Here is a 21007-nt window from a genome sequence, read left to right as displayed (position 1 = left end):
CTTGGGTCTTGGTCTCTCGTAGTTTGAGGCCCATATGAAGAAGCCCACAGGTCCCAGCATGTTCCGGCTACCAGCCTTCGGGTGCCCAGCCAGGACTGCTTGTCCATACAGTTTGATGCTAATGCTACTTGTAGAGTATTTTTATTTACTTATTAAATTTATTAATTGATGATGTGTATGTGGGTGGGGTGTGTGTGGACCTCGGTGTTGTTGTAAAGGTCAGAGGACAATTTGAGGGAGTTGTTTCTCTCCTATTTTGTGGGTTCCGGGGATGGAAATCAGGTCATGGGGCTTAGGAGAAAAACCTTTACCTACTGAGCCATCTTGCCAGCCCCATGTTTTTAACACTTTATTTTTGACAACTGCGTACATGTACAGAATGTGTTGAGATCGTATTAGTCCCCATTACCCTATCTTCTTCCACTCTTACTCCCTTCCTCTTTTCCCCAAATAGTTACACTGTGGGTTTTTTTTTTTTGTTTTTTGTTTTTGTTTTTTGTTTTGCAATGGTCACGTCATACCCAGAAGATAGCATTTCATAGTGTCTCCATCCTCCAGTCTTTACAGTCTTTCCACGACCTTCTCTGTGATGTCCCCTCGTCCTGGGAAGCAGTTATGTCAATCTTGTTTAGGGTTAAACACTCAGCAGTCACTTTTTCTCAGTTGTTGACCAGTTGTTAAGACTCTTTATTGGCTGACACCCTCAAAACAAAAAGAACCCTCTTGGACCCAGGCTGAGGACAAAGCACATGTCTATGGGTGTCTATGGGTATGACTCTTTGTTTTTGCTCTTACCAAATGCTGGTAGACTTTCCAGTAACTTCTGGACAGTTCTGCCCATGCGGGGGTGCTTAATCCAGAGATGGAACATCTGTCTCCACTGTGGCCTGTGCCTCCAGGGGAAGCAGGCAAAGCTCATTACTGCATTCTGTTTTACCATGAGTGCAGAAATATAAGCTGTGTTCCACTCGATTTTCCTCTTGCCAATTTGATCTCTAACTCTTTTACTTTTAATTCTTCTCAGTCTGTTGTTTGCATGCTACACATGTGCTTCTTTATCTTAACATTCTTTCCTGGAGAATAGATTCAGTTGCATATGCAATACACCATTTGCATCATTCAGAAGGGTGCAGGCCAGTGGCTTTGAGTCTCTCCAGGATATGCAGTCTTCACTATTATCCAAGCTGCAGAGACAGCTGTTACCCCTCCCCAAAGCTACCTCCCACCCTCAGATTTCCCCTCTTCCCTTCCAATTAGTAATCTGCTTTCGGCTGGTGTGCATTTATGCTTTCTGGACATTTCATCTACAGAGAAGCGGCACACTCCGTGGTCCTTCGTGTGTCACTTCTATTGTATAATGCTTTCAAGATACGAACTGTTACCACGTGCCAGTATTTCATTCCCTCTCGTGGTCAGATTTGAGTCCATCACATGGCTGTATAGCATTTTGCTTGTCTCTTCATCCGTTGATAGCCCTCCGGGGTGTTCCCGCTTTTGGGCTATTGTTGGCAGCACTAATCTGAACATTCACGTGCAGGTTTTGTATGAAAATGTTTCAAGTCTCTTAAGTAGATATCTGAGTCATATGGTAACTCCGCGCTTCACATTTGAGGAACTACGCCAGATCTTCCACAGTGTCTGGGCTCCTTTACATTCCAGCAGCAGTGTGGGGGATTCTGACTTCTCTGTGTTTGTATAGATTCTCCCCGTTTCTATGTTCTTTCTGTTTTTAGCCACCATGATATGTATGAAGTGGGATTTTTCGGGACGCTGATTTGCATTTTCCTGCCGGCAAATGATGCTGAATATCGTTTCATGGCTTATTGGTCATCTGTGTGGATTTTTTTTTTTTTTTTTGGAGAAATGTCTGCTCAAGACTGTAGCCCACTGAAATGTGTTTGCTTGCTTTGAGACAGGGTCGCATTGCTTTGCCCAGGACAGCGTTGAGCTCTTGGCTCCAGCATCTTCCTCCTGTCTCTACCTGCCGTAAGCTAGGATGTTTGGTGTGTGCTACTGTACTTGACTTCATTACTCACAAATTGGGTTGTTTGGCTTTTCTTTTCTTTCCCTTTCCTTTCCCCTCATTCCTTCTATTTCTCCCTCTCCTCCTTTCTTTTACTTTGCTTCTAAGGCTTGAAGCCTAGGCTGCGCGCATGCTATGCTGTACACCTGTGCTATGAATATTTAATTATTAATTTAGAATATCTTTTATTTATTTATTTGGTGCTGACTTCCTCCTCTCCCTCCCATGGAGTCCAGTTAGTGCTTCCTGCTGGAATAATGACTGATCTTGTTGACTTGATTCTTGTGCAGATGACCGTAGCTTCAATGACTTAGGAGCACAATGGCCAGGCCATGTCTCCAAGACAGCACATCACAGTGCTCCTTTTCAGCTTAATTCATATACTCTTCTGTTCCCTGAGCCTTGGCATGAGGTGGGGCTGGGGAAGGGGGTTGATATAGTGTCTCATATAGGGCTGAGCAATCAATAGTCACTTTTTCTCAGCTGTGTGTGTGTGTGTGTGTGTGTGTGGAGAGAGAGAGAGAGAGAGAGAGAGAGAGAGAGAGAGAGAGAGAGAGAGAGAGACTCTCACTGAGTTTTGTAGGCTGAGTTGGGAGGCTGAGGAAGGTGGATCTCTTGAACTTGAAGCTAGCCTGGTCTACAGAGAGAGTTTTAGGACAGCCAGGGCTACACTGAGAAACTGTTTCTCAGAAAAAAAAAAAATCAGACAAATGAACCAACACCCCCCCGCCCAACCAAATCAACCAACCAAATAAAAAATTTGTGTTTAGTTTGAGGTAATGGAAATTTATACCTATGCTTCTTTTAGAAGTTTTGCAATTTTATTGCTTTCATTTCTTATGTGGAGTAGGGATTCAACTTTATTTTTATCTAACTGTTTCTGCACAATTTATTTAAAAGATTATTCTTTCTTCGTTGGCACTAGTGAAAAATCAATTGGCCATAGGTAAGTTATTTTCCTGTACCCTCATTTTTGAATTATTAAGAATATATGGTGGTATTGATAGTATAACGTTAGTTGTATTCTCTTCGCTCGTGTTTATTCACTTTAGAGTCTCCCCGCATATCTCAGTGACTGTAGTAATGCTGCAGAAATTGAGACACAGGAGTGACACTAACTGCCAGCACTTCCATGGCACATACATGCCGACTATTGTTCTCACTGTTTTACATTTATTAGCTCTGTTAATAAAACCGAACAGCGAATATGGTATAGCTGTAGGGTTACATGTGTATGTGTTTGAAAGTTTACTTTTTCTTAAGAATTATTTTGGGAAGCTACCCATTAATATTAACCTTTGATTCCTCAAATTATGATTAATAGTATATTTTCTTTTCTTCACATGTTAATCTATGTTAATAAATACACATTATCATATATAAAGTATAATATATATGATAATATGATAATAATATTCTACATACATATATGTAGAAGGAGGACTATTTGGGAAGAGAGACTATCACAGTGGGAGAGGGATAAGAACAGGAACGAACTGGGTGGTGGTGGCGCACGCCTTTAATCCCAGCACTTGGGAGGCAGAGGCAGGCTGATCTCTGTGAGTTCAAGCCCAGCCTGGTCTACAGAGGGAGTTCCAGGTTGGGCTCCAAAGCTACACAGAGAAATCCCGTCTCGAAAAAAAAAAACAAGGGGGGGGGAATAAGAATGGGAATGAATGTGAGAAAACAGATTAGGTACTCATGACAATGTCCCGATGTAGCCCATCACTCTGTACAACTGGTACACGCCAAAATGAGTGCCAAAGAGACTACGATGTTAGTAATAGCATGGATGAGCAAAGGGAGGGTCTGGTGTTTGCCAAGTTTGTTTGGGCTTTAATGTCTCTCAGTAGAGAAGCTGGATCTGGTGATTTCTGGTCTGGGCGTGGCTGGGCCTCACAATCCATGTTGGGGTACCATGCCTCACTGTCACACGTGGTAGCAGCACAGAAGCGGGGTGCAGGGGAGCCCTTTATGGCATCACATCAAAGCCCACGGGACTGTAAGCCCAGTGAAGAGGAGGCCTTCCCGTGTGCGTTTTTGTGTCTGTTACAGTGCCTGATACAGAGTGCAGTTGCAGCAAAGTGTTTACTGAAACCCAAGGGAACAAATAAACCCAGTTATAAAGCACTTGTTTGGATTTTGTTTTCAATAGTGGAAATAGTTTTCTCTCCCTTAGGACTCTTTGTACTTGAGTAAGAATGGAGATGGAGTATTTAAACTAACATAAGCTTTTTTTTTCCTGCTTGTGCTTCTTCAAGCCACTGTGCCTATCTCAGTGCTGGGGCCTCGGCCTGACAGTGCCCTGTTCCACTGTATTCCGTGGGTGACAACTTGCTAGGGTTTTCATGCCTAGCCCAGGTTACCACCTTTTTTTTTTTGTTTTATTTTGTCTCATTTATTTTTTGAGAAAGAAACTTGTCAGAAACCCATACTTGCCTGAAACTCACTGTGTAGCCCAGGCTGGTCCTGAACTCTTGTCAATCCTCCTACCTCCACCTCTGCAATGCTAGTATACAAATGTACATCACCACTCCCAGCTCCCTGGCATCCCCTTTACTCTTGATCTTCTGCCTCAGCAGAAGCTGTCTGTGGCCTAGCACAGGGTAAATAAATCGCTAGCTTTTGTGATATCCGCTCCTTTGACTAGGCTGTGAGTGGCTTCATCTAATGGCTCTGCCTAATGTTTTATTTTGTCTTCCAGAGCCTGAGAACATGGCTTGCACTCAGCCAGTGCACAGTTAGCAGTTGCTGAGTGTATAAATGTGAAGCAGTTCATAGTAAACATATGGCAAGAGCCAACTTAGCAAGGGTTGCCCAGGCATTTGCTTATGACTAAGATGTGCATTGCCTTGTCTGTTCCTACGGAAGTCCTTTGAGGTTGGTACCACCATCCTCATTATTCTCACAAGTGGCAAGATAGCACTTAGGGAGTTAGGTAATGTACACGAAGGTCTATGAAGCTAAGGTCTGAGTCATGTTCATCAGCTCGGCTGTTCCAGGGGCTTCCACTAATTCTTGTCCTTAGGTAAGTTCACTGTGAATAACTGGCGGAATGAGGGAATGGAGGGTGATCCCAGGACAAGCGTCTTCAAGATAATGTTCAGAGAACCATTGCTTCATCAACAGTTGGTTCTCTTAGAAATCCAGTCATGGTGCTACATATCCATAGTCCCAGGCTGAGGCAGGAGAATTGCTACCTAACTTAAAAAAAAAAAAAAGAACCTTTTTGGTCTTTCAATATATGAAAAGATACGTGCTCGCCTCCTAGGTGGTGATTCCCTGTTTAAATCAGCAGCTCTCTTGGGAGCCAGTAGGTGTCTAGCATATTGAACCAGAATAATTAGAACAATGCTCGAGATCATCGGCTTCAGCCTGTACATCTTCCAAAGAATATCACAGAAGCCCCAGAATCTGTGAGTTTTGCCTTCAGTGTTCTTGTTTATCTGGGACAGAGGGGGCTTCTTTCACCATAAGCCACTGCCTTATGTTTAAAGGGCCTTTCGAAACAGCACCGGGCACAGGATGCACCATTTAAAGGCTCTGCACAGCACAGACCTGGCTCCCAGAAGCATCTCAGAGAAGACACAGTCTGCTCTCAGAATTCCTAGATGCTCACTGAAAATGCGGATGGGTGTTTGCAATACAAAGACTGCCAGCTGATGGTGAGGGTCATGTGACCTTTAACTTCATAAAAAAGACTTTTCCTTTGTCTGTCCAGTGACAGCAAGAGACACAAAAAATAGTGAAGGCTCTAAAGCAGACACTTTTGTTACCTCTGAGATTCTGGTTCTGAAGTAATACACGAAGGCCATATAGTAATTGCTAAATGCCTACTTTATTCCAGGCAAGGTTCTGACTACCAGGTCATGCTAAATGTATATTATTTTGCTTAATTTACGTGAGAACAAGTAGTCAGACTTGAAAGCACATTTTTGAGAAATTGGTGTGAGACAGAATGAAAACTTACATATCCCATCGGTTTCCTTCCCCTGATTTGTCCAGATCCTCCCACTCCCACCTGCCCAACTCCATACCATCTCTTTCTCTCTCTTTAGAAACAGGCAAAGAAAAAGACCAAACAAACCAAAATTAAAAACAAAGCAAAACAACAAAAACTAAAGAAAAACACAAGAAACACAAAACACAGACAAACACACACACATACATATCATAAAAACACAAAAATTGGAAACCATATATACAAGCAAAAGATTAGTAACCCTCCCCACTCAAGACCCCAAAATACCCAAATAAAGCAAGCCATACAAGATAGGAAGTCTACAAAAATACACTGTGCTCATTTTTGTGTTAGTTATCTACCGCTGGGTGCAGGGCCTTTAAGTGTGGTTTATATACACCACAGTGAGATTTCCTTAGAGAAAACGAAATTTTCCTTTGCAAGTGGATGTCAAATGGAGAGAACTTCTTGCTCAGGGATGGGAGCTCCTGTCCACTTCCCCCTCTCAGCTACGGGACCTCATCTGGCTTGAACCTGTGCAGACTTTATGCATGCCTCCACACTCTAATCCATGTTAGTCTAGACCTTATGCATGCCGCCACACTCTAATCTGTGTTAGTCTAGACCTTATGCATGCTGCCACACTCTAATCCGTGTTTGTCTAGACCTTATGCATGCCGCCACACTCTAATCCGTGTTAGTCTAGACTTTATGCATGCCGCCACACTCTAATCCGTGTTAGTCTAGACCTTATGCATACCGCACCACTCTAATCCGTGTTAGTCTAGACCTTATGCATGCCGCCACACTCTAATCCATGTTAGTCTTGTGTCTGGAAGATGCTGTTTCCGTGACGTCATCTACCATTTATGACTGTTGTGAGAGATCCATGAGCCTGGTGAGCATAAAGAGACTGCATTTAGGTCTGACTGTCCCAGGGTCTCTCACTTGCTACACCTTTTCCAGTTGTGGGTCTCTCTGTTAGTTCCCATCTGCTGCAAGAGGAAACAGTTTGCTTATGAGGATTTCATAGTGTACTAGAAAAAAATTGGGCATGGATTTATTTTATGGACTAGGTGGTGGATTCTCAAATCATGGAATTTTAGACTATAGCGGCAGAACGTGATACAGAGATTTAGGTCAGGTAAGATACACATGGGAAAATGCCCAGCTTAAGGACTTTTGTATACTAGCAGAAGTTTATGAGTGACAGGATGTTTTTGATTTGGGGGATATTTGATTTGGGGGATGCCAGTAAAAGTACGGGGGTGGTGGTAAATGGAGTCATGTGATAATTGCTCAGGCCTTTCCCCCATCCTGGAGGTTCCGTGGATCCTCCTCTGTTCTGTAATATCTCGACTGTCCCGGGTTTGTTTCTCTCTCAGCATTTGTCCCGTGTGTCTGCATATTTTTTTCTCCACAGGAATGCATCTGGATCCTAGAATTAAATCCAAGTGGAAAAGCTTCTAGTCAGTCCCTTTTCATTTCAGCCACACACTTGAGCTGCCTCTGCTTTAGAAAGTAAAGAATACGTGGAATTAAAAGTCACTTTTTTTTTTTTTTTTGGTTTTTCGAGACAGGGTTTCTCTGAATTACAGTCTTAGCTGTCCTAGAACTAGCTCTTGTAGGCCAGACTGGCCTCAAACTCATAGAGATGCGCCTGCCTCTGCCTCCCAAGTGCTGGAATTAAAGGCGTGTGCCACCACTGCTTGGCTAAAAGTCACTATTCTTTAGCTAAGACCCTTGCTTCTCTGTTTAGCTTCATTCGTATAGTAACAAAATACTAAAAAATGAAAACTCATCCCAGAGTTTAAGTATTAAGTATCCAATATTAAAACTGAAAAACTACTACAAAACATTTGAAAACAGCCAGGGTTCTCTGTGTAGCCCTGGCTAACCTGGAACTGACTTTGTAGACCAGGCTGGCCTTGAACTCACAGAGATCCACCTGCCTCTGCCTTCTGTGTGCTGGGATTAAAAGCATGTGTCACCACACACCATAAAGCCTGCCTTTTTCTATGTGTGGTTCCAGTTGACACTCGATAAACTTTAGAAGAAACTTATATGTCAGGATGTGGCCATCAAGATTGACACCTATTTTCTTCATGTGTTCGCTGTCTCTAACCTCCTGTCAGCATTCTGCTAATATGTTATTTCCTCACTGAAGTGATTCATTATACTCTGAAAGGGGGTAATGATGTCTCTTTGGTTACCCCAGCCTGGAGAATATTTGGGGTTAGTAATAATTTCAATATACTTCATGTAAGTCACTCATAGATTTTAGTGCCCTTCCTTCTTTTTAAGTCTATTTGCACAGATTATGTCTTGTTCATTTTTGCGACTACCTGTATGCATCATGCATCCTGGATATACAGTACATGTCAGAATGAGCGGTTATACTCATGTCTGAAATCATTCCTGCCAACAGATTGGCTCATGAGTTGAGCATGGAGGAAAGGTGGATGAGAGAAGAGGGAGTAGCTGAAGGATGGGAATTGGCAGGGATTTCAAGGTGATCAAAGTGAGAATGACTTGATCAAGACCAGCCAGTGTGCCCTGGTTATCTGCTGCCAGGTCACTTGCCCTCAGCACTTTGAATAGACAGGAGTCCACATTAATCATTGCCCACTGCAAACAGAAGCATCTTTGACCGATGGAGATTGAGCGCTTCTGCTCCTTTGATGACGAGTGCTATGAAAGATTGTATTGTTTTGATGGGCTGCTCTAGTAACCACTTACTTTTTTTTAAAACCTATTCTTCTCAGACAGAGCTTTGATGATGAATGGAGTTCTAAGATCTTTTGGTTCAGGTGCCGCATCCTCAGACTATCTGCAACACTGAACAGGGATATAACTTTGGTGGCTTAAGTGTGTCACTGGTGAGGTGGTGACATTCTTTTTCCGTTGTCTGCTTCAGAATATTAGTGTTCAAAGTCTGTCAAGGTCTGTTTCAAGCTTTTAATAGCAGCCAAGGTAAATGGTAAAGTTATCTTTAGCTGCAGGGAGACAAAGACAAAGGGGACTTCTGGCAGTTTAGTTTTATGCAAAGAAGCTCTTTGTAGCCAGGCATGGTGACACATGCCTGAAGACCCAACATTTATGTGGCAAAGGCAGGAGAGCCATGAATTCCAGGCCAGCCTGGACAACATGCTGAAACCCTGTCCCCTAGTGAAACTAAAAAATGTATTTGTAACCGAGTTCTATATTTGGGAGATGAACTGGAGCATTTGAAGATACTCTTACCTTCATCAAAACCTCCCCAACTACAAACTATGATATTCCTATCAGAGGCTGTGGAATCTAGACCAACACAGGGAAGGGAAGGAAGCTGAAGACAGATTTCCCTAGACATAGTCCTGGCACCTGGGAAACCCCGAGGATGGACAAAGCGCAGAGCAGCCCTTTGCACAGGAAATCTGCGCTATTGGTTCCTGGCTGAGAGGAGACCGCTCCCTTGCATTTTGGGGATCGGCAGGTTCCTTCTTACACAAAGGGTGTTTCTGTGGCCATCTGAAGATGAACCCAGTTGCTTTCCATAATCTTGCTGACTGAGGCGGCTCAGAGCTCAGTAGCCTTTCCTTCCCCTCTGCCTTCCTTTCCTGGAGAGTTCAGTGAGTAGGGCCGGTGCCGTGAACAGGATTGGTGCCTCGAGCGGGACCGGGGCTCTGAGTAGGACCAGTGCCGTGTGCAGGACCGGTGTGTGTAGAACTGGTGCCGTGTGTAGGACTGGTGCCATGAGGAGGACTGGGGCCGTGAGGAGGAGAACTGGGGCCATGAGGAGGATTGGGGCCGTGAGCAGGACTGGGGTCGTGAGGAGGACTGGGGCCGTAGCTGCTCTCCTGGGATTAAAGCCCGGCTCTTGTTCTCAGTTTGTGAGATGCGTTAGAAAACTGTTGACAGAAGGGGATGATGTGATGCTTATGAAATACTTGGTAGATTGGACAGTGTCAACATAGAGCAAAATAGTAAAAGAAAGCACAAACCATGCCTGGGCTGGTGCGATGTGCCCGTAGTGCCAGTCACGCAGGAGGCTGAGTCGGGAGGTTCTCTTGAGGCCTGGGACTAACTAGGCAATATAGGGGGGACTTATATCACAAAACAGGCAAAAGTGAAGTTTATGATTTTAATACATTTTCTGTGTAAAGGACCATTCTTCGTGGTTTGCTCACCTTTCTGTATTTCACAGGCACCACTTTGACTATTGAAAGGTCATTGGTGACCTTTTCAGGACACAGATGGCTATTTCTGGGGAAATTTGTCTTGAGCTTCCTTTCCTATGTTGATCTAGATTCCATAGCACTTGACAGATACGAGTATCACAGTTTGTATTTGGGTGTTTTTGTAGACTTTTTTTTTTTAACTGATTCATTGGCAGTGAGATAGTCTGCCTCTGGAGAAGAGAGAACACACATCTGTTACTCCACTCTTTTCTAATGTTTTCTGACTGTCAGAGATGATCATGTTTATTTTGTTAACCTTTTTAGGAACAATATATCATTTTAAACAAAAATTATGGGAAGCTGTTGATTGGGGTTGGGCTTCTGTTCTCGACTAGTCTGAGAAAATCAAAATGGAGTCACTTCTACTACGGTGCCACATAATCAACCCGAAGACTTTAAGTAAGCATGCAGATATTTTTTTAAGCATGCAGATCTTTACGCAGTCTAGTTTTCCTTGAGAACAGGAGATTCTAGTTTGTCTGGGAAAGTGTCCTCTTTGCTTTAAATCTTACTAAGAAAATTAACCAGAATGAAGAGATCTCAGTGTTGTAGTTTTAAACCTGTTGATTGGCTTCCGTGTCCTGCTGATCCAAGTCCATCCTTCTACAGTTTCCCGAGGGCGCTCTCGCCCTATTTCACGGAGCAGAGTCTGCCCCACTCAGCAGTTTCACAGAAAGCCAAATTGATCTATATAATTTTATCTGTTGGTAACCTCTTGATAATGGGTGGCACCTCGTGTTACTCGATATTTCAAGTTTGTGTTCTGCTCTACTTCCTCTTCCACCTCTGTCACTACCGAAGAGAAAGTGGCTCTCTTGCACAACCTACTCTCCCACCCACACGGAAACACACTTCCTGCCCTCCGGAAACATTTATAATTGCAGCAAGACTATTACTTATTATTTACATTATTGTGATGCTATGGGTATTATCTATATAGCCAGGCTTGGGATGTACTGTGGTTGCTTCTGTATGCCTTTTCTGTATGATTTCTTAAAAAATTTTTCCTGGCATTAGTTAGTTTTATTTCTTACATTGATTATGTCTAGCTAAGTTTTTTTAAAAAAATCCTTCTCATTTTAATTGTTTGGATAGGAATGTGTTTTTGTTTGTTTGTTTGTTTGTTTTCGAGACAAGGTTTCTCTGTCCTTTTGGTACCTGTCCTGGAACTAGCTCTTGAAGACCAGGCTGGCTGCAAACTCACAGAGATCCGCCTGCCTCTGCCTCCCGAGTGCTGGGATTAAAGGCGTGCGCCACCACCGCCTGGCTTACATTTGTTTCCCCATTCCTCTTCCTTCCTCCTCTCTCCCCTTCTAGCTAACTTATTTTAGTCTCATCTTTTAGAATAATTCTTCCCAGGAGCCTGCTAACTTGATCCTTTGGACAGGCTGGTCCCTTTGCTTGCTGCTCTCTGCCATCTTGGAATGTCATTTTGTTCCATCTTGGAATTTCCCTTCATCGTGATGGGAGATTGGGAGGTCTTCTTGCCCTTTCTCATGTTAGAATCCTTGATTCCAGAACTCTCTGTGTGTTTATTGCCTCATTTTGGTAGAACACATTATCAGGTAGTTTTCCAGAAGAGTACAGAGGAGGCAAAGAACTCAGAATCTTGCGTAGATGAATGCTGTACTAGTTATGATCTTGTACTGTTATTGGTAGTCTGCTGAGTCTAGAGTTTAAGTTAGGAATCCATTGTCTTCTGATGATGCTTCTCCCATTTTCTCAGTTTCCAGAAACCCTCTGTTTCTGAGCTGCCAGGATTGCTTGTGGTGATCACCACTCTGAATTTTGATCTTTTCTATTATTACCCACTTTTAAGCTTTTTGAGTCTTCTGTTTATTTCCATAATTTTGAAATTTTATAAGATGTAGCTTGACTTGGTCATATTTTAATCTGGATATAATTTTTATTTTGGTAAAACGTCTTAACTGTTTTTAAAAAGTTTCTCTTCTCATTGTTTTATTCTAGAACTCCTGAGTTTCATACTCTGGACCTCTGGTGGGCTCTCTAACGCTGTTGTGTTTTCTTCCCAATTCATTGTCTCCTTGGTTTTCTGTTTTATTTCTTGTATTTTAACTCTTTTGAGTTTTTAATGTCTGCCCCCTTGATGTTCAGTGCCCACCCCCACCCCCTCGAGACACTTTATTGCTTATTTTGGCTATGTCTCCACCTTGTGTCAAATGTGTTCGATACTAAGATCTTTCTGGAATTCTTTGGTGATTCTAAGCTTTCTTTCATTTTGTGTTTGTGGGCCTTGTTGGTACTAGGCCTGACTATAAGGTGATGTATTTGTGTTTTTTTCTGGGAAGAACATCCTTGTGCCTGGTTTAAATAGTGCTAGTTGTTTGGGTCTGTTTTGAATCCAATGTTCTGGACCACATGTCATGAAAGAGCTAGGTGATCAAAATTCACTTGTATGTGCTTAGACCCTTTGACATTAGTTCCCATGGTACCCCTGCCTCAGGTCTTTATTTCTCTCAGGATAGATCTTCTGTCTTAAGTTTCATGAAGAAAAACAAATAACAACAACAACAACAAAAAAAACCCCAAAAGCCTTTAGTTTTTCCTAGAATTGGAAGTGGCTATCTACCTAGACTTATGACACAGAGGAGGAAATATGTTTTATGTCTTAAACAGACCTGCAAGAAGTTCTCTTGGGGCTGGGCATGGAGGTGCTTTGTGAGTTTGAGGCCTACATGACTTACATCGAGAGTTCCAGGCCAACCAGAATCACATAATGAGAGCCTGTCTCACCCCCTTCCCCTGAAAAACTAGTTCCTTCCTTTAGAGAGTTTGGGAAGTAGCTCAGTTGGTAAAGTCTTTACCGTGAAAGTATCAGGGCCTGAGTTCTGTTCATCAGAATCCATCAGAAAAAGTATAGAAGTGCACGCCTGCTACCCAAAGCTGGGGAGACAGAGGCAGGCAGATCTATCTCTGAAGCTTGTTGGCTAGTGTGTCAATGAGCTCCAGGTACTGTGAGAGACACTGTTCAAAAAGTAAGGTAGAAATCAATTGATAAAGGTAACAGATGTTAATTGCTGGCCTCTGTTGCACCCTCATCCTTATATGCACACATTCTCTCTCTCTCTCTCTCTCTCTCTCTCTCTCTCTCTCACACACACACACACACACACACACACACACACATGCTTCAGTTTCTTCTTTACCACTACTTCTAGAGCTCCTGGACTTGGTGACTTAATTTTTATACTATCTAGAGGTTTTCAGGTATAAAATTATTTGTTTTCAGGTGCCTCTCTGTACCTCCCTTTGTTAGATCTAGCATGTACTTGTCTTCTAGTTTCTGAAATTTTTTTTTTTAGTATCTTTTTCTGGCTTTTACTTTTGAGTGTTAATTTCTTTTTAAATTTTTTATTTATTTCTAAACTTATTAATATTTTTGTTTTTTAATTTATGTGTTTGTGTAGGGGGCAGAATATGTGCGTGTGAATGCAGGTGACTGTAGAGACCAGAAGAGGGTGTTGGATTCCCTGGAACCACAAAATGGGTGCTGGGAACCAAACCTGGGTCATCCTCAAGAATAGCACAAGCTCTTAACCGCTAATCTATCTCTTCAGTCCCTCAGAGTGTTAATTTCTTAATAACAACAAGTAAATACAATAGCTGTTTTTCATGATTCTCCAGGACGGCAGTGGGTATATTCAGCCACTTTAACTGGACATTTCCGTGAGTAGAGATATACTTCCTTTCTACCCTACAAAGGACAATGGCTTTTGCTGGCCAGAATTTTCCATTGACCTATAATTATTACCAGGCAGTGAATTTGTGTGGTGTGGAATAGTACAAAGAGTCCATTTGGAACCAGGAGAGATTCATTTTTCTTGATCTTGGTCTGTGATACTTTGGGCAATACGCCTAACTGAACGTTAGTTTTCTAATTTGTGAGGCAAAGGGGGTGATGTGTGAGATCTCTTTCAGCTCACATGGTATGATTCTGTATGACTATGAGTCTCTCAATAAATCAGATTGCCTGGTTCCCTCCTCACCGTGAAGTCATTAAATAGCCATTTCTCTTATCTCTGGTGTTGGGATCTTTTGCTTCTAGAACTGCAGTTAAGTCATGCTCTAGCTGTCCTCTGGTGCCTTCCGAAAATCTGTGCGCCATGGGTAGCAGAGGAGTTGCTCTTTGGATTGGAACAACACATGCATGTGTCTAGAGCCTAACTTGTTTCTCCCCTGGTAATCTTCCCTAAGGAGCCATTTTTTTCCCTTCCTGGAAACATCTTATAAAAAAATTTCTAAAGAAGTGGAATTTGCATACCAATAGTTTCTCAGGAAAACAAAATAGAGTACCTCTATCTCCCCCATGTGTATTTCTATCTCATCTCTAGCTATCTCTATATTTTTGAGACAGAACCTTATTATGTAGGCTAGGTTTGGTTTGAGTCTTACAATCTTCTTGCCTCAACGTCTTGAGTGTTGTTATTCACAATATACACCCAAATGAACAGGCCAAAATTACAATATAGCAAGAGGACCAACTTAGATGCGAAAAGAATGGATTGCCTTTGATTTTCAAGTTAAGATGCACATGGATTAATGGGTCCAGGTTGTAATTGTTTATCAAGAGTTGGGGGCTACAGACCCCTGGCCCCTTGATTCTCTTTGCCTGCCTCAGACCCTTTGCCTGCTGGAGTGAACTGAGCAAAATAACCTGTTTACTTGTGCCTGCATCTGCTCTGAGCAGGAGACCTTGATGGCAGGAGAGTGGTTTCTGGTGGGCCTGTGTCTGAGAGATCCCGAGAGCTGGGACATGGCCAGCGCCCTATATAAGCTGCCCTTGAACACAATAAAGTTGGCGTTCTTGTTTCAAGGATGACCTGTGTCCTGTGTCTCAGTCTGTCTCTGTGTGTATAAAGTCTCCAGCCTAGTTCCCAGCTCGAGAACCGTCTGCTATAAGAACCAAAGTGGTAAAAAGAAGCACAAGGCTTCAGGCTCTTCCTTTAAGATGGTGGCTCACAGTTCTACCTGCACATAGAATTATGATGTCCAGGCCCCACTTCAGATCTAAAAAATATTAAAGAAAAATGAAAACAGAATCTAGATATCTGTATTCAAAATTTATTTTGAGGATTCCAATGTACATGTTAGTAGATTAATAGCTAGGTGAGAAGTTAAGCTTTATTCATTGTTATAGATATGGAAGAATATGATTACTTTTGTCATGAATGAGATTATGGGTACAGATATTGGAAGATTGCCATTATCTAGAGACATGGGAATGGATTGCATCAGGTGGGTGAGTTCTGAGTTGGTGGAGTTGTCATAGATGGAGAGGGAGGAGTGGAGAGTGTACTGTAGACCAGGGAATGGATACTGTGAGGGGTGGCCCTGCCATATTTGTATTTGGAGTGACTGGGGAAGAGTCAAAAAGAAAATCGGATGTCAGATTGCAACTGCACTGTGAACCTCTTCAAAGTCAGACTAAGTGTTGACTTTATCCTGCAGGAGTTGGGTGACCCTAAGGATGTCTGCCGAATGAATTGACCCGCTGGAACTTTGGAGACTGATTCAGCAGGAAGAAGGGGTATGTAGTTAGAATTAAATGAGGCAGGAGTGTCGGTAATTGAAGCCCAGTTGGGAAGGTGCTGCTGTTGTCTAGCTGTGAGTGAGGATGCTCTGAGCTGGGGAAATGATGGTGGAGGTAAATATGGCTGTCTTGTTAGGGTTTTGTTGCTGTGAAGAAACACCATGGCCACAGCAACTCTTTTCTTCTAAAGGAAAGCATTTAATTGGGTCTGGCTTACAGTTTCAAAGGTTTAGTCCGTTATCATCATGGCGGAAAGCATGGCAGCGTGCTGGCAGACATGGTGCTGAAGAAGGAGCTGAGAGTTCCACATACAGATTGACAGGCAGCAGGACATGAACTGAGACAGACTTCTTCCAACAATGCCATACCTATTTCAACAAGGCCATGTCTCCTGATAGTGCCACTCTCCATGAACTTAGGGCCATTTTTATTTAAACCGCCACAATAACCATAATAGACATTTGCATGGCATTTTCACAGTAAGTTTACTATCTGCTTCTCATTTAAACCTCACTCTGACCCTAACATACCTTCTAAATGAAGGGGTGGATGTTTACAGGCTATGCTGTTGGAGAAACCCTCATAGACATCAGAGGAGCCCAAGTGGTTGATGGTTACTGAGTAAGAGAGTGTAGTTGCGGTAGGACACTGAAACTATCAGGTTGGAAGAAGGTATGATAGAATTCCTTAGTAGCCCAGTATCCAGTCTCTGGCCACACTATCAAGTAACTGTTGCATGCGCTTTTAGAGACTCCCTTTGTTTCTGTAGTTTGATATGCAATTACTTCTTGAAAGGACATGGAGAAGGCAAGGAAAGGGGTAGTTGCCCTTAATTCAGCTTGTCTCAGGGAAGAATCTGTAGGCCTCTTCTGAGAACCTTTGGGTTCTCAAATGGTTGAGAATTTAATTTCCTCCCTCCCTCCCTCTCTCCCTCCCTCCCTCCCTCCTTTTTTCCTTCCTTCCTTCTTTCCTTCCTTCTTTCCTTCCTTCTTTCCTTCCTTCCTTCCTTCCTTCCTTCCTTCCTTCCTTCCTTCCTTCCTCAAGTTTCTTCTATCCTCTCTTCCCCTCCTCTTCCCTCCTTTCCTCTCCCCTCTCCTTCTCTCCTCCCCTCCCCTTCCCTTCTCTTCCCTCCTTTTCTCTCCCCTCCCCCTTTTCTTCCTTCACTCCTCTCTTCTCCTCTCCCCTCCCCTCCCCTCCCTCCTCTCTCTTTCTCCCTCCCTTTCTTTCTGCATACCATGGTGGTCAGAAGACAATTTACAGGAGTCATTTCTCCTCTTTCCACCATGGGGAGTTCTGGGGACTGAACTCAGGTCATTAGGTTTGGAGGAAAGCACCTTTACCAATTAAGTCACCTCACCAGCTCTTGTTTAAGTTTCAAGGCTCTAGGTACAGGACTACTGATCTTTGTATCCAGGTAGGTCATTCTGAGGAAGGTTAGCTCTGACTGGGTGGGCTTCTTTTCTTTCGAGGTCTGGATAGGAGCCATCATGGAGCATAGTAATAGAGATATCAAGGGCCATCCCTATAGCTCCCCTTTGACACCGCTCTGATGCCAGGTCCAGATGGCATCCTTACTCAGTTAGTGTGGATTGTACCCACTACCATGCTCATTCATCATTCAGATCACTATGCTGTGGTGTAATTATTTTGGGTGTAAACTAGCCGGGCGGCTGCTGGGAACGCAGCCCACTGCCCCTTTTACAACAATGCTGTGTGTTCTGGCATGTGTTTCAGATCCCATGATCTTGCATCCTAAACCAACAATACAGGCAGTGGAATGCACTTTGCTGTCTGAGATATTTGTTCTCTGAAGTCAAATAGCAGAGCGTATTAGAGAGCTGAGGGATACCGGGAGAGACAAAGGCATACATCACCGTCATCATCATGGAAAATCTTGATTAGCATTTCCTAGGAAATGGCTGGGCAGGATGGAGGTTGAGCTAAGAGAGGAAGTGCTTTGAGCCTTGCACAATCCAGTCTGGATACTTAAGACCCTCCTAGCTGGAGGGTGAGGAGGGCCTCTATTCGTAATTTAAAATTGCAGTAGCATTAGAAAATTAACACCGTATTCTCACTGTTTATTTTCTTACTTTAGAATCCCAGGATCTTCAATGGCAGGAAAAAGAGCAACCAGAAGACCGAGATGAATTTTAACACTATCCTAGAAGAGATTCTTATTAAACGGTCCCAGCAGAAAAAGAAGACATCCCCGCTAAACTACAAAGAGAGACTTTTTGTACTTACCAAGTCCGTGTTAACCTACTACGAGGGTCGAGCGGAGGTAGGAGACAGTCTATTCTGCCTCATTCAGTGTCGGTACCATTGAGCAGATGATGCTCTTCACCTAGGTAGTGGACTTGAGGTTACGGTTTGTTGTTATTTGGACTTGAATGGTGAGATTTAGCATGTGCTAGAATTTGGCACAAGTTTTTCGTTATAGGTTAAGATACATAGCTATGCATTTGGTGTCAGAACTAATATTAATCTGCCAGAGAAAACACATTCCTGCTTTTCCTGTTTGTTGTAGGTCCTTATAGAATCTTTTAGGTGTGCCGAGTGCATGGCTGTTCCTCACAACCCATCATATTATGTCTCAGAGCCCAAGCTGCTTTGTGTGAACGTTTCTTCATTACTTGAAGCTGATGAGTTCTTTGGTGAACCATTTATTGAAGTTGATTGCAGGAGAATTCTTCAACTCTTGATGCTGAGCATCTCCTGCAGTGTTCTTTGCTGGGGCAGGGAAAGTAGAGAAGCGGTGTCTCGTGAGCTCCTGATGTGGGGTGTTGTGGTACAGTGAGGGAGGGAGGGGTTTTGGCTAGGCAGCTTCTAGCTTTCTACAAGGAATGTGGATGAGTGACTCTCTCTGGGCCGATTTAAAATCTTGCCATGGCGGACATGGTCTTTTTACTACTGCCATAGTCTTCTGTTCTAGAAATTCCTTTGGGGTGTAGAGAATGGCCAGGAACTGGATTTCTCTTGACAGCACAGGTGAGGATGGCGAATGTCTGGTGGGCCTGGTGTTTGGGCTCAGTCCGCGCGTTTCTCTCAGATGTTGCTTTGCTTGTTTTGTTGTCGTTTTCTTATTCCGTGTTTTGGTTTCCCTTCATTTGTACAGAATGGCATTGCTTTTCCTGGACAATCTCGGCTCTGCCATTTCTGCTGTAGCGTACCACCGTGACCTGTGCTATTCTTCCGACTCACACCCCACAGAACCAGATCCCCTTAACTCAAAACCCCCCAAATATTGCAAACCAAAGCTTCAAAACTTTTACTGTAAAACTAGAGCTGAGGTGAGACCATGCTCACTCTTCATCCTGTTCACTGTGAACACATACATAGGTGTGCCTAGAACTATAAATATGACTGGTTATGTCGACTACCTTAGTCCTACTGAGAAGTGTCATATTTTATGATATGTATGCTACATTTCTTTTTGTTATCCAAGAAGTTCATAAATCCAATAGGGTTTCAGATAAGAATTACCAGAAATAGGGATTATCTTAAAATTGCAAGCAGATTTGGAGGGAAAGAGTAAGCTTTTGCTGTATGGCAATGATTTGTTATAACTTGAATTTGATATGGTTAGTTCAGGAGAGGAATAGAAACACAGCAGTGAGAGTGGTAAAAGGTGGCACTTTACTAACCCCAAACCTACAGAAGCCTGCACTGTCAACTTAGAAATATGTTCTGATACTGTTAAATACAGGGAGCGCCGGGAGATGGCTTGGCAGTTAAAAGCGCTGACAGTTCTTTCAATGAACCTGTGTTTGATTCTCTGCATCCACATGTATTCTCACAGCCAGCTGTTACCTCTAGTTCCAGGGGTTCTGATGGCCTGTTCTGGCTTCTGCGGGAGCCAGGCATGTATGAGGTGCACAGATACACATACGGGCAAAACACCGTACCCAGAAAGAGAAAGTACAGCACAGTGGTCAACTCACTCTGAGGATGTTTAGACTGTAGTTGGTCCTGGATGTCTGTGAGGGGCTGGTTCCTCTCACCACCATCTCATATGCTCAAATCTATTCAATAAAATAGTGCACCATTTGCACATAACCTGTGCACATCTGCTTGTGTATTTTAAATGACCTGTACATTGCTTATAATACCAGATACAATACTGATGCTATAAAAATACTCATCCTATATTCCTTAGGAAATAACAGCATGAGAAAAGTCTGTGTATGTTCAAACAGATGCATTTTTCCCCTCCAAGTATTTTCCAGAGTTGATTGATTCTGTGGACTGAGAACCTATAGATCTGGAAGGTTACCTGTGTGAAGTTAAAGGTACCCCGACTGTTTAAGCAGAATCAATAGGCAGGGATCCCTTCTTATTTCAGATCCCAGTCTTTCTCTGAGTATGGGGTGGACTCAGTCATGGTGAGAACCGTACAGGGCGGATTGAGGTGGCTGTCCCGCGTGTAGAAGTCCCTCTTCCCACCCTTACTCCGAGTCTGTGTCTTTTCTGACTCACCGGCCCCAGGACCCCAGCCACTAGCTGAGTTCCTTTCCTGATTCCCGCCCCCCCCCCCCAGCTCCTCTAATGTGTGGGGGTGGCATTTTAACTTCTCATGATTTCTGCTGTCAATGGGCTGGCATTCCTTAGTGACTGGTCACAGATCTATTGACTCTCACAGTCAGTAGTTAGTGGGGGTAGGGATGTAGCCAGGTGCTAGATAGAATGTGTGCTTAGCATGTTCCAAACCACTGACTAGATCCCCACCCCTAAACAGTGACTAGATTCTGATAAGAATCAGAATTCTTGAAATAACTACTAACAATACTGGGAAGACTTCCGAGGGGCACCTCTCAGCCCATCTTCTAGAAAATCCTAGAGACAGTTCACCCCGGCATCACTGCCCTGTCTGGGGGGCATGTGTCGGTGCCCATTTGCAGTGGATGAACCTTCTGCTTTTTTGTTTCTGTTCTTCGAATCACTATTCAAAAGCAGAGTGAGGTGGGGAACCCACGAACCTGTTGAGTTAGAAAGTAAGATTCTAGAGCTGGGCTGTGAAAACCACTGGAATCACTTGAGACATTTAAATTTTCTATAGCTCTTCCGTCTTCACACGAAAGCTGGTGAAGAGACTGTCTGTTGCTCAGTGGTCCCATTCTTGGTCCCCTCATGGCCTTTGCTAGAACTCGGAGTTAATCATGATGTCCACCCTTCCTTCACTCTCTGCACCCAATCCCAGCAACACGACGGTAAAAGCCTTTCCTGAGACGGTTCCTGCTGACTTCACTTACGGG

At 43.3% G+C, this 21007-nt stretch overlaps 1 protein-coding gene across 1 annotated transcript in view; it reads left to right on the top strand.

Moving 5' to 3' along the window:
* Positions 1-21007, top strand: part of Tec (tec protein tyrosine kinase) — a 105138-nt gene that overhangs the window by 22839 nt on the left and 61292 nt on the right. The window contains exons 2-3 of the mRNA XM_057771684.1: positions 15674-15752; positions 17851-18036. Of these exons, the coding sequence (XP_057627667.1) occupies positions 17899-18036 (138 nt within the window). The 5' untranslated portion in view covers positions 15674-15752; positions 17851-17898. The remainder of the gene's footprint in view (positions 1-15673; positions 15753-17850; positions 18037-21007) is intronic.

This window comes from Chionomys nivalis, chromosome 6 (genome assembly GCF_950005125.1).
Source record: "Chionomys nivalis chromosome 6, mChiNiv1.1, whole genome shotgun sequence".
Classification (NCBI taxonomy): domain Eukaryota; kingdom Metazoa; phylum Chordata; class Mammalia; order Rodentia; family Cricetidae; genus Chionomys; species Chionomys nivalis.
Note: the sequence above shows the minus strand (reverse complement) of the source record. Positions and strands in the feature narration are given on the sequence as shown.